This window comes from Protopterus annectens, chromosome 3.part0, assembly GCF_019279795.1.
Source record: "Protopterus annectens isolate FY-2018-M chromosome 3.part0, PAN1.0, whole genome shotgun sequence".
Taxonomy (NCBI): domain Eukaryota; kingdom Metazoa; phylum Chordata; order Ceratodontiformes; family Protopteridae; genus Protopterus; species Protopterus annectens.
The window spans coordinates 50,458,249-50,470,762 of NC_056731.1; the positions used below are offsets into that span (position 1 = coordinate 50,458,249).

At 39.2% G+C, this 12,514-nt stretch overlaps 1 protein-coding gene across 1 annotated transcript in view; it reads right to left on the minus strand.

Annotated features, from left to right (window-relative positions):
• Window positions 1-12,514, minus strand: part of LOC122796250 (glutathione S-transferase A-like) — a 51,269-nt gene that overhangs the window by 12,779 nt on the left and 25,976 nt on the right. Inside the window, exon 4 of the mRNA XM_044064573.1 lies at window positions 4,458-4,576. Within this exon, the coding sequence (XP_043920508.1) occupies window positions 4,458-4,576 (119 nt within the window). The remainder of the gene's footprint in view (window positions 1-4,457; window positions 4,577-12,514) is intronic.

Genomic DNA, 12,514 nt, shown 5'->3' on the forward strand with positions numbered 1-12,514 from the left:
AGTTTGCAGTCATCTGCAGAATTGGTCAGCCACAACCCCTTAGATTTGACCTGAATGTCTGGGAAATATATACCAAACAGTAGGGGGCCCAGCATTGACTCCTGAAGCACCCCACTGGTAGCAGGTCTGCTGGCTGATGTGGAGTTACCCACTTTGACAGTGTGTGTCTGGTTTGTGAGCCAGTTTGGCAACCCATCTTACAACAAAAAGGTGTTTATATTCAGTTTGCTAAGTTTATTGGTAATGCCTGAGTGTGGGAATGTGTTGAAAGCCTTTGCATTTATACCTTCACTTAGGAGGGTATAGTTTGACTTGGTGAAGTTTTTTAATCTGATTTCATCCTTTGTAAGTTCTGGTGTTAGTGCTAGCTCAATGTTGACCAATTTGTGGTCAGTTTTAACTAATGAGGGTCCAACAGTTGCAGCAGTGCATCTGTTTGACATGTTGGTGAGGACCAGATCTAGAATGGTTGTTCCTCTTGTCGGGGTATGGACATTTATTATCAGGGAATCTAAATTAACAAACTCCAGGAAATTTTGTGCTAGTGAGTTAAGGCTAGTGTAGATTTTCCATTTGATCGTGGGATAATTGAAATTCCCATAATCAGTGTATTCGGTAACATTTGGATTGTCTCTAGTTTGGTCAAGCAGGCTTTGTGGGCATTGTGACCCATGGAGGGGGATCTATAACTGACTATGATTTGAATGAGGGTCTTACCCACCCTAACCTGACCCTGGCGTTACTCCATGGAGTTGTCCACTTTAACTATCAGAAGGTGAATTTATCTCTAATACAGATTGAAACAACGCATCCTTTAGTTTTCACATGTTCATTCTGATGTCTAAAGGTGTGGAAGGCATTATAGTCTTGTAAGACTGGGGTTCTCTCTGAGGCCTTGAACCAGTTTTCTGTGACTCCACAGACATCTAAATCTTCTTGTAATAGAAGTGCTTCGAGGGAGTGCAGTTTTTGGTTTACGCCCTAGCATTTAGCAGCATAACCCTTATTTTGTTCTGATTGGTTAATTTCACATCAGTAATGTTTTCCAGACCTTGCCTAAAAAAAGGCACTATGGGAGAGGCAAGACCCTTTGCCAGCAGCCAAAGGCCTCAAGGTGCCAGGTGCAAACCATCTCTGGCAAAGCAGCAAGGTTTGTTGACCATGGCTTCCCAGGCTGACAGGACCTGGATCCCCTTTGAATGACACCAAAAACTCAGCCAATTATTGAAATCAATAATTTTTTGTTTATACTGTGGCATCAATCTAGGTGAGGGTAGTAGGCTGCTCAAGGCTATGGACATACCTGCCTGGGACACATACTCAGAGAGCTCAGCCATGTCTCTCTTCATATGGTCCAGTGAGGTAGCTACATCTCTTGCACTCTCAAATGCAAGACCTAAATACCAGAAGATAAAAACTTGAAAACAACTTTAAAAAGATTCAAAAGTACCAGTGAGGATGCTTATTCCAAATCCTTGACCATTTTTCCATTACCAGACAGGTCCAAATCAGCACAATCCTCTCACTAAAATATAGATAGGACCATTACAATCCAAGATGGCCTGAAAAATGTGCTCAGAACATACAGATAACTACAAACAGTCCCAGAAGCAGCAAGCCTGTATCTGGACTGTGCTATAGCTACTAGCTGCCCTAATTTCAGTGGGAAACACTAGAGAATGGTTAACACAGCAGAAAATAGCAGTGAGACACTAAAAAAAAAAACATTTAAAACAGCAGAAAATCAGCAAGGAGGCTCTAAAGCATGTTTTAAACAGTTATCAGATCAGTTACTTATACACTGTCTGACGGGAAGACCAGAACAAGCAGAATATATTACAGCTTTAAAAAAGTTAAAAATACCAGTAAATACTTAAACAGGGAAAATAGTAAAAAGAAGCTTTGTAAACAATGAAAACAGCAACAAAATCAAATTTAACAGGCACAGTAAAGCAGACAATTGCAGTACAACAGTGTATTTTAGTACATAGTAAATAAATACAGTATAAAGGTAGGCAGCAGGCAATAAAAAATTGCAGTAAACAGTATAAATAAACAAAAAGCAGGCAACTTATATTTTGAGCTCAGAGTTGTGGATGGTAGCCCACCTCAGTTCAGCTTGGTGCAAACAAGCAGAAACCTGCTCAAGTTGTTGTTGTTGTGTCTTTCGGCTTTTCCCAGTTAGGGGTCGCCACAGTGGCACTCCAGTCCGCTAACGATTGGCAGTAGATTTTTATGTGCCGAGTTGCCAGCCCTGACACACAACCTTCAACGAAGGTACGCCCATTCACGCATATGCATGTCTCCACACAGAAGATGCTCTAGCTGAGAATCGAACAGGATGTCTTACTGTGAGGCGACAACGCTACCGCAGCACCACCACCGCAGTTACAGAAACCTGCTCAAGTGCAGGGCCTAAATGCCAGAAGCTAAAAACTTGAAACAAAAAACTCTGAAAAGATTCAAAAGGACCAGTGAGGATGCTTATTCAAAGTCCTGGACTGGCCTCCATTTACCACACAGGTCCTAATCAGCACAATCCTCTCACTAAAGTGCAGCTAGGCCCCTTCTAATCCAAGAAGGCCTGGAAGACATGCTCAGAACAAACAAACCACTATAAACAGTCCCAGAAGCAGCAAGCCTGTATGTGGACTATACTACAGCTACCAGCTAACCTAGTTTCGGCAGGAAACACTAGAGAATGTTTAAAACAGCAGAAAAACAGCAATGGGACACTAAAAAAAAAAATAAAACAGCAAAAAATCAGCAAGGAGGCTCTAAAGAATGTTTTAAACAGTTAACGATTAGTTATTTAAACATTGCTTCGTGAGAAAATCTGAACCAAGCAGAACAGATAGCTTAAAATAGTGAGAAGTACCACTAGATACTTAAACAGTGAAAATATGAAAGAAGCTTTGTAAACCGTGAAAACCGCAATAAAATGTGACTTAACAGGCACAGTAAAGCAGAGAATTGCAGTACAACAGTGTAGTTTAGTACACAATAGATAAATACAGTACAAAAGTAGGCAGTAGGCAATAAGAAAGTGCAGCAAATAGTATAAATAAGTAAAAAAAATAGGCAACTTATGTTTTTTGGAAGTTCAGAAGTCTCTAGCCATCTGGTACCTCAGCTCAGAGTTGTGGCTGGTAGCCCAACTCATTTCAGCTCGGTACAAGAAGGCAATCACCACCTGGATTATGTGAAAGCCTGTCTGAATAAGACACATACTGGTAATAGAGTTAATTGTGGGAATTCTATTTTACCAGACAATGGCCTGAAATTGGGCAAACCAAGAAACCTGGGGTAAATCAAATAAACATACCTAGGTTTTCAAAACACAGTTTTAAACAAAACTATGCAAACTGAAAGCACATACATGTATTTTGTTGTAAGGTAAGCTAATTTGTGAAACAAGTCAGCAAATAAGTTCTTCCAAGAAGTCTCATTATGTGTGCTTTTACACAAAGATTACCACAAACAGTAATAGGCTTGTACTGATTTTTTATGAAAAAAGTGCTAACACCTTTACTGCCATACTAATTAATTAATTTGTTTTCTTATCCCTATTTTATCAGTTTCAGGATTGCAGGGAGCTTGACCCAATCCTAGGACTCAGTGGGCATAAGAAGTAAAGTTTAACCAGGTTTGTTCACAAAAGGATAACAACAGCATTTAGTAATCAAAACAGATAACACTGCCAAAGACAAGATAATAGATTTCACTTAGCAAAGGCAATTTCAGAACATCATCTTCAGACATGTGATCCCAGATGCCCATATAAATCGGACAGGGGAACATTCTCAAAACTAATATATTTTTTAATATATTGAAAAAAATGTCATTTGACCACTACTGTGACAGTAACATAATAACATGAGTGAAGTAAGTAAAATTATAGGGAATTTATAGTGGCTTAACAGAAATAAATGCTATGTTTTTTGCTGGATATTGAGTTTTGTAGCCCTTGGATAGTGATAAATAAAACTTAAACTAGGTAACTTATGACAATGACATGCATAAAGAAATTTCCCACTTCTTAGTCATTAGGATGAATCCAGCTAGATATCTGATTGCTACGCTCAATATAATGCTCCTTAGTAAATTGGTAATTAGTAACAAGTAGCTACAACTAAAAGAGTAATGATTGTTACAGGCATCCTTGTGGATCTGTTAAACTGTAAACTGGAATAAAGTCTAAGCTAAATCTCCATGCTGGTTGGTATGGCTGGACCTAGGGTGGGATAGGGGCTGAACATTTTTCATTTTACTTGCCTGTGTTTTGACTGGAATGTGGACATACTAAATTCTTAATTTGGCACATCTTCCTAAGCATCAACATTCTGCAGTTAGAACAGAACAACAGTGATAAGCATACTTTTGTGCTAATACATGCACTTTAAGAAAACCTCTACATTCTTTAATATTTTGCACATAAGTTCATTTATATATCTCACCTTTTGGACATACCCTTCCCAGAACTTTAGTTCTTCAGACAGAGCTTCCATAAGCCTCTGCAGACCTGCTTCAGTACGCTCACTCTCAGGAACTCTGCGAGAATACTGCATAATATCACCTATAATTAAATGACAAAAAAAAAAAAAAAAAAAAAAAACAGAGGCTTTTGTTAATCATTCAGAACTAGACGTTCTTCAAGTTTCTTTCTACAGATTCAAATAAACATCTATCATTAATCACTGCAGCTGCCAAATAGTTACATTGTTCAGTTACTGGCCATGAAATACTTTTTTGTCCATCTAATCTGTACACAACTCCAGTTATCCCAAAAGGTACGAATATATAGTTTTAATTTTGTACTACTGTGCTGTGTTTGCCTCATGCCTCCTTAAACAGTCTTATAACCTGTGATTCAAACCCTTCTCTTGGAAGGAGAGTCTATATCACTTAATCTTCTGCACATAATGACATCCACCTTAAATTCCATCCACCATTAATTAGCCTTCTGTTGATCTCATTTTGTCATCTTTTTGTAACATATATCCATCTATATTTCTGCATCTCTATGGTGGCACAATGGCACAACAGACAGCATCATTGTGCCACAGCAAGATGTTCTCCAGTTCGATTCTCAGCTGGGGTGCCTCCCGTGCAGAGTCTGCATGTCTGCCCTGTGTTCTTGTGGGTTTCTTCCAGGTGATCCAATTTCTTCTCACATTCCAAAGACATGCAGCAGGTGGACTGGACACTCTAAATTGGCCAAAGGTGTGAGTGTGCATGCAAGTGTGTGGTGTGAAAGAATGACTGTGGCAGGGCTAGCCAACCAGTGGTGTAAACCTTGGCTCTACATGATTGTCACTGTTGAAGAAGTGACACCTTGTCTCCATGTGCAAAAAAGGAAAAAAGTTGTTGTGAATGGATAGGTGGATTTAGCAACAGTATTCCTTCATCGTGGTTGCAGAGATATCAGTTTACAACAGCAGATACCTTTTGATGGTTAAAGAAATGGAGTCTTCTGAAAAAAATATATCAGTTAATGAAATCTGGGAAGAAGTAAGTATTTACAGATAGTTCTTTCTACTTAAACTCCAAAGGTAGTAGAACATGTGAAAACAGTGGTATAAACTCTAGAACTACAACTCTTAAAACACACACACACACACACACACACACACACACACACACACACACACACACACACACACACACACACACACACAACAATTAAGGAGAAACTAACAGAAAATAATTATTTGTAGAGACAATATTCAAGCATCTGTAATAAGCACAACATGGAATATGTAGTCTGCAAACACTCAATATTATTATTTTTAACACAGCATAAGCCCAGGGCTGGATCTAGCACAAGGGTCCCAATGTAGCTGCTGGGGGTGTGATGGCTAGTGAGCCTGTAAACATCAACATCACAACAAAAGTCTGTCAGCTTGTGACTGATGCACAACATTGGAACTTGGAATTTAGAACTTAAAGTGCCAAGTTCCAATGTGACTGTGCATCAGTCAGCAGTAGCACAAAAAATAAAGTATTCCTCCTCAGTTCTGTTCTCCCCGTCAGAAGCACCCATCCCCTTAAATTAGCCGCACTAATATTTTTGACCTATAACCTCTTCTTTCCAACACCTCAACTTTCTTTGTTTGATGACTCTTAGGTTCTTCTATTGGGGCAAGTAGGTGGGGCATTTTCCTTTTCTTTTTTTTTTTTTTGTTTACTTTATTTAAACTAAAAAGTTGACCACATGCTTCTTTTAAATCATTATGATTAGTCTGTTCCTATTCCAATGCCTCCTGACTGTGGCCAGCCTGATTCCCAACCAGAAATTGTAACTCCTTACCATCACTGTTGATTTGGTTGAGGTGTTTACCCCACTGCAGATTTGTCAGTGATCAGAGAAGCAAGCTCAGGCGAATATTTTACCTGATCCCTGCATTTAAAATAAGAGTCACACATTCTTGTGCCTACTGACATCAAACAAGTTAACACTGAATGAAGTATCACTCTGAATATAACCCTGTTGTGGAGATGCAACCTGCAGATTGAGGTTTGTATTCTAAGTCTAGTACCATAGCTAGGCTAGTTTTTTTTTCTTTTTTATTATGTAGCAGGCAATAGTCTTTGTGTTCCAGCCTCCTGGAATTATTATGTAGTGAAATTATAACTCATCATAATTCCTGTGGTATATTTTAAAGTAATATGTACTGACTATGTCTGCAGCTAATTAATGACCTATAATGAAGCATAGTTTGGTCCTGTAACAGTGGCATTCCCCTCTTGCCATTCAAATAGCTATAAGCAATGCTATACAGCCATGTTGTGTTGTTTCTTTAACATTTTAACAACTGTTCACCTGCATGGCAGGCTCTGAGCCCCATCAACCAGAAAACTGAAAGAAATTGTTGAACCATTTCCTTTCACCTGCTCAGAATTTAAAAAAAATGCCAGCATCCCTGATTTTGTCTCATATTTTTGCCCTGTAATCTCTCATAATAAGCTTGATTTTCTGGTAAATCGCTGAGGATTACAGTAGATCGCGAATGCCAGATGTTTAATACTGACTGCTCTGAAAATGTCCCTCTGACGTTCGCTTCATATTTTTACCTTATCCCTCATATTTTTTTAGTTTTCTTGTAAACTACTGAGGAATGTAGCCAGTCAATGCCAGAAATTAGAGTTTCAAGTTCTGAAATGCACATCAAAGAAAATCTATTCTTCTACTAACTTTTTAAATGAATTAACTTATAAAAACCATCCATGATTTTGTCCTTCCATTATTTTAGACTTTGTCCAGAATTCTTCAGCACAAAAAAATGATAGGCATTTTGATCTAAGCCAATTGTTAAATCATAGATCATAAGAAGTTACTAGGCTATTGGCCCTGAGGCCCTTATAAGCTTAGCCAAGAGTTTAGCCCATGTTTAGACAAGTCAGCACCCAAAGCCCCTGTCCAGCAGGGACACAGGTGGAATCCCAGGGGTGTATTTTCTGTTTCCCATCCAGTTATGCAGGTTGCGCTTAAAAAGGGATAATGAGGTACTCTGCTTGACGTGGAGAGGGAGTCTATTCCACAGTTGGGAGAGTCTTTGGGACACAAATCTGTCCCGCCAACAAGTCCTGTTGATGTCACAGACCAGTCCATCATTTACTATTCATACTGTGGCATCATCCATGGTGAAGGTGGAATACTATTCAATGCAAGGTACATACTTGTCTGAACACATATTCACAGAGATTCATAATGTCTCTCTTCATATAGTCCAGTCAGGTATGTCTCAGGTCTTTTACACCCACTTAAACTATGACAGAATCATACTGGTACCTGTGGTGCATTAACCTGAGACTGTGTGTAACCTTGCAGATCTTGGCTCTAGAAAAACAATTAACTGTTATTTTTTTCCTTGTCCAGTCTGGTGAGTGGGGCATCTGTGTTTCATACAATGGAGTCTCCTATGTCAAGAATCATGGGTCAAGTGTTTACTTCTCTTATGGGCTTTGTTCTTTGGGGTCCATTGGGTGTAGGTGTATGTGTGGTCTTTGGTATTGCTTTTGGTGTTTACTTTAGAGACTGCTGAGGAAAGCTACTGCTGTTTGTTGGCTTAGGAGGTTCATGAGGTTTGGAAAGATTGTTTTTAGTGCCTCAGCATAAGATGGCCTATGTTTGTGGTGAACACTATCCATAACATAGTCTATGTGTGTCGAGAACACTATGTGTGGTGGATGTAGTTTGTGTGTTTTTGACAACCTTGTCTGTAAGTGAGAATGTGCATCCAAGGCAAGCCACCTGCACAAATGATTACTTGCAATATTTGGTTACATGGTTTCATTGATTATTTGACAGTGCAGTTTTTAGATGGTTTGCTTTCTATGTTTTATATCTTAACTTAGCGAGATGGAATTATTTGTACTTAATCACATTTCCATACATGTACATTTAATAAGGCAATAACAAAAAAAAATCTCCTTTAAAACACTTGTAGTGCATGGTGCACACTGATTAGGCTCAAAAAATGGCTTAATTGTTTCCTAGTTCAATGCTGCTATAGCTGTAACATTAAAAACAGACAGTGCTGACCAGCAAACAGCAGCAGGACATGAAATAACTTTTTTGGAGCTCCTATTTCTGCCTTCTGTCTGCTGAAGTATGCAAAATATCTGAAATTAAATTACACAGGGAATACATAAAACATCAACTACTCCCCCACTACTTCACTGGCTTTAAAAGCCCTTCTCCCAAAGCATACACTGGCAATGTCCGAGGGCCATCCTTCTCTGTGGAATATGTCTCCCCCTCAGAGAGCATCTCCAATGAATGCCCTACCCATCTGGATTGACACACCCACCCCTCCTTCCTAGCACCTCAGATGTCTGGTCACTAATTGAACCTGGGCCACCTGGGCCGCTCGGCCATAGTTAGGGCTTTATCCCTCTATGCCATGGCACTGGCTAACCTGAAAGAAGTTTTGGTACACTAACAAGCATGTTGCAGGAATGTAAAAAAAAAGGCTACTGTGAAAATGTACAACTGTTCAGTGTGTTATCTTATTACATTTACAACATTTATTCAGCACCACTACAAATAAAATTATATCTCTCTGGTGGCACAGACAGATAAAGCCCTGACTATGGCTGAGCTGATCTGGTTTTGATTAGCTTTGTCTGACTGATGAAGTGATGGAAGGATGTGTGTTACCACTCTAGGGTGGATGGGCAAATCTGTGGGCTTCTCCTCTGTCAAACCTTGGTAGAGACTGGGGATGACATGCTGGTAGGCATGCCTAGAAGAAGGGAATAGAGTGGAAACATGACTAAGTTGCCATGGGGGTGAGGCGATATGCTTCACATGTCCACTGCATGCCCACTCATCAGGCTTACCACTAGATCTGCAAGGGGGAAGGGAGAAATACAGGTAGGACAAAAAAGAAAAAAAGAAAAAGAAACCTGTGTGGATGAATGACAGCGTGACCTCAATCCCCAGGACATTCTTAAGTTTTTTGCTGGCCATGGCAAAATTTGTGAACATTGGACAGGGGATAGATTGATGTGCCAGCAGACCCAGCAAGGACATGGGGCAGTTGGACAGCTGTCTGAATAAAGAAAGGGGAGGAAAAGAGAGCAAAAAAAAAAAAAAAAATTATTCAGATATGTTTTGTGAGTACAGTTTATATTTGTTCACTGTCAGAATAAATGGTATTAAGTGGGTTAAGATAAGAAAATTTAAAAAGAGAATAAGCAAGCACAAGCATTTGGCTAACAGATTTGCAAAACACAGTCTAATGAGAAGTAAAGTCGGCACATTTTTATTTTTGGGGATTAACAAATTGTGAGGTTATTCAATACAGACAGCAGTGAAGATTTGTTCAATCAGAAAATGTAGTGGCACTACCACTTAGGAGCACACGTAAAGTCACGGGTCTACCTGACAACACCGACATATCACAACACCGACAACGAAATCACCGACACCACATAACCGACAGTTCACAAACACGAAACCTCACATGCCCGACAACGAAATCACCAACACCACATAACCGACAGCTCCCAAACACAAAACCTCACATGCCCGACACACCATAATAATGACAATCAACAAACAAAACAAATCCCCTGTCCAAAAAGCACACACACAACACAAGCACACCAAAATCCTTACAAACCCACACTAAACCTCACATACACAACTATCTACAACCTTAACCCAAACCCTAACCCTAAGGTCCATCACTATCGCACACTCACCTAACCCGCGCCCTAACCCTAACTCACTTAACCCACCCCTAACCCAAAGACTATCACTACCGCACACTTACCTAACCCGCGCCCTAACCCTAACTCACTTAACCCGCCCCTAACCCAAAGACTATCACTACCGCACACTTACCTAACCCGCACCCTAACCCTAACTCACTTAACCCACCCCTATCCCTACAGACCATCAATATCGCACACTTACCTTACTCGCACCCTAACGTCTGTCACTACCGCATACTTACACAGCCTTTTCCCATGTCGGTGTTCTCAGCGTCGGTGTTTTCATCCGTCGGTCTTCTCAGTTGTCGATCTTCTGGCGTTGGTGTTCTCAGTGTCGGCGTTCTAAGCTGTCGACGTTGTCAGGTAGACCCAAAGTCACGTATAAATCAGTGTTTTTTCTTTCACTGCATTATTCAACATTGTGGAATTTTAGAGCTCATTTGTCTTGAAAAATCATGTGTATGTAGACACAAAAGCTGTGTTGTTGCTTTAAATATTTATGCACAACTGACTGTGAGTTCTTTCATGTGCAAGTAACACTGGATTCCCTTAGGAATTTTATTTATGAATTTTCTTCTGGTATCTGACCTGGAATTCCCTACTAGAAAACACTGTATTTTGTAATGTTTATACACAAAGTCCTTTTTTGCAGTATTTGTAAGGATGTTTTTGTTACATTCATGGCAAATTTCGAACGTTTTGAATGGAGATCACCTTACAGAGCGGAACGGAAAATTTTCTGTTTGCCTCACTGTAGTGTGATCTTAGAATTGGTATATTTACTTAGCAGGGGGTATGGGGAGTGTAGGGGGGGCTTGCCCCCCTGCAAAAACATTAAAAAAATTGTTTTTTTTTTTTTTTTTATTATAATTACAGAATTTAGAAACTTCAATCTTATGGTCTTGACCAAATTTGCAGTACAAAGTTTTGAAACTTAGAGCTTGTGAATTCAATATATATATATATATATATATATATATATATATATATATATATATATATATATATATATATATATATATGTATTTGCAGTATTCACAAAGAAACTGGTAAACTGAGTTTGTCAAAGCAAGATTCACTGTTTCTTCACTGAACTGGATGATTTCAGTCTATAGCGGTTGGTTTTTCTTCAACTCCTTTAAACAAACTAGCCAATTCCTTGCCATCCAGTGCATTCACACACCATTAAGCTGGTAGGTATATACATGTAGGAAGGAATATAACAAACCCTTGTGTTAGTAATAATAATGATGATGATGAAAGCCCTACCAATGCCACATATTATTACTAACTCTTTAAGTTGTCAGTCTTGCCCACACTGTTATACGCAATAAGATATACCTTACTTTCCTGAAACAGCTATGTCGATTTTGTAGACATTTGCTTGTTCAACAGCTATCACTAAAACCTCCAAAGTTTGATCCAAGGGAGGGGGAAATATAAGAAACAGTGATACCAATAAGATTTAAAATGATTTGTCTATGCTACTACTCCTTTTTAGGCTACTGTCAGGCACAAAAGTATGTGGCTGTAAATGCAGTGAAGGCAGTACTACATCAAATGGCAGTGTGCAGAAAGGCTCTTAGAATATACAAAGCAGATAAAAATAACTGCAATTCTATTCTTTTTTGCCAAGAAACTCTTATTAACTTATGGGAATTTATTGTGCAAAAGCTCTGCCATTATGGTGTCCAATATTTTAGACATCTCAGACCTGCATCAAGAAAGGCACTGAAGGTCAGTGAGGATATCATGGCTCTGGCATATCCCCACACTGGTAAAACCAGACAGACACAGAGAGCCAGTCACGCATCAGATAAAAAGACATTAGCGTATTCTGCAATTCTACATGCTGACATAAGTACATATGCATAAACTCTGCAGAGAATCTTAGAAGGCATGGCAATGTACTCAGTCTGAGTGGGAGGCCTTTGTCTTTAAATTAAATTGCAAAGCTGGTGTAAGCATTGCAGAAGTAGTCAGTAAATCCATTTTAATATCTTCTGAATGAACAGTCTCTGAGTAATTCTGACTACACCTATGAAGTAAAAGCAACTCAAGAATGAAAGGGCAGAGTTACTGTTATGTTTTCACTATGCTTCACCTACTGTATTGACCTTAAAGATTCAATCACATTTATAGGTTCATATACAAGCTGCCTTTGAAGACCATTTTAAGCCTAGCCAATTTCTCTTTCAAAGGTGAGAATTAAACCCTGTACCCTGTGTCTGTAAGATAAACACTTTAACCATTATACCCACCCCAACAAAAGTATCTGTATACTGCATTT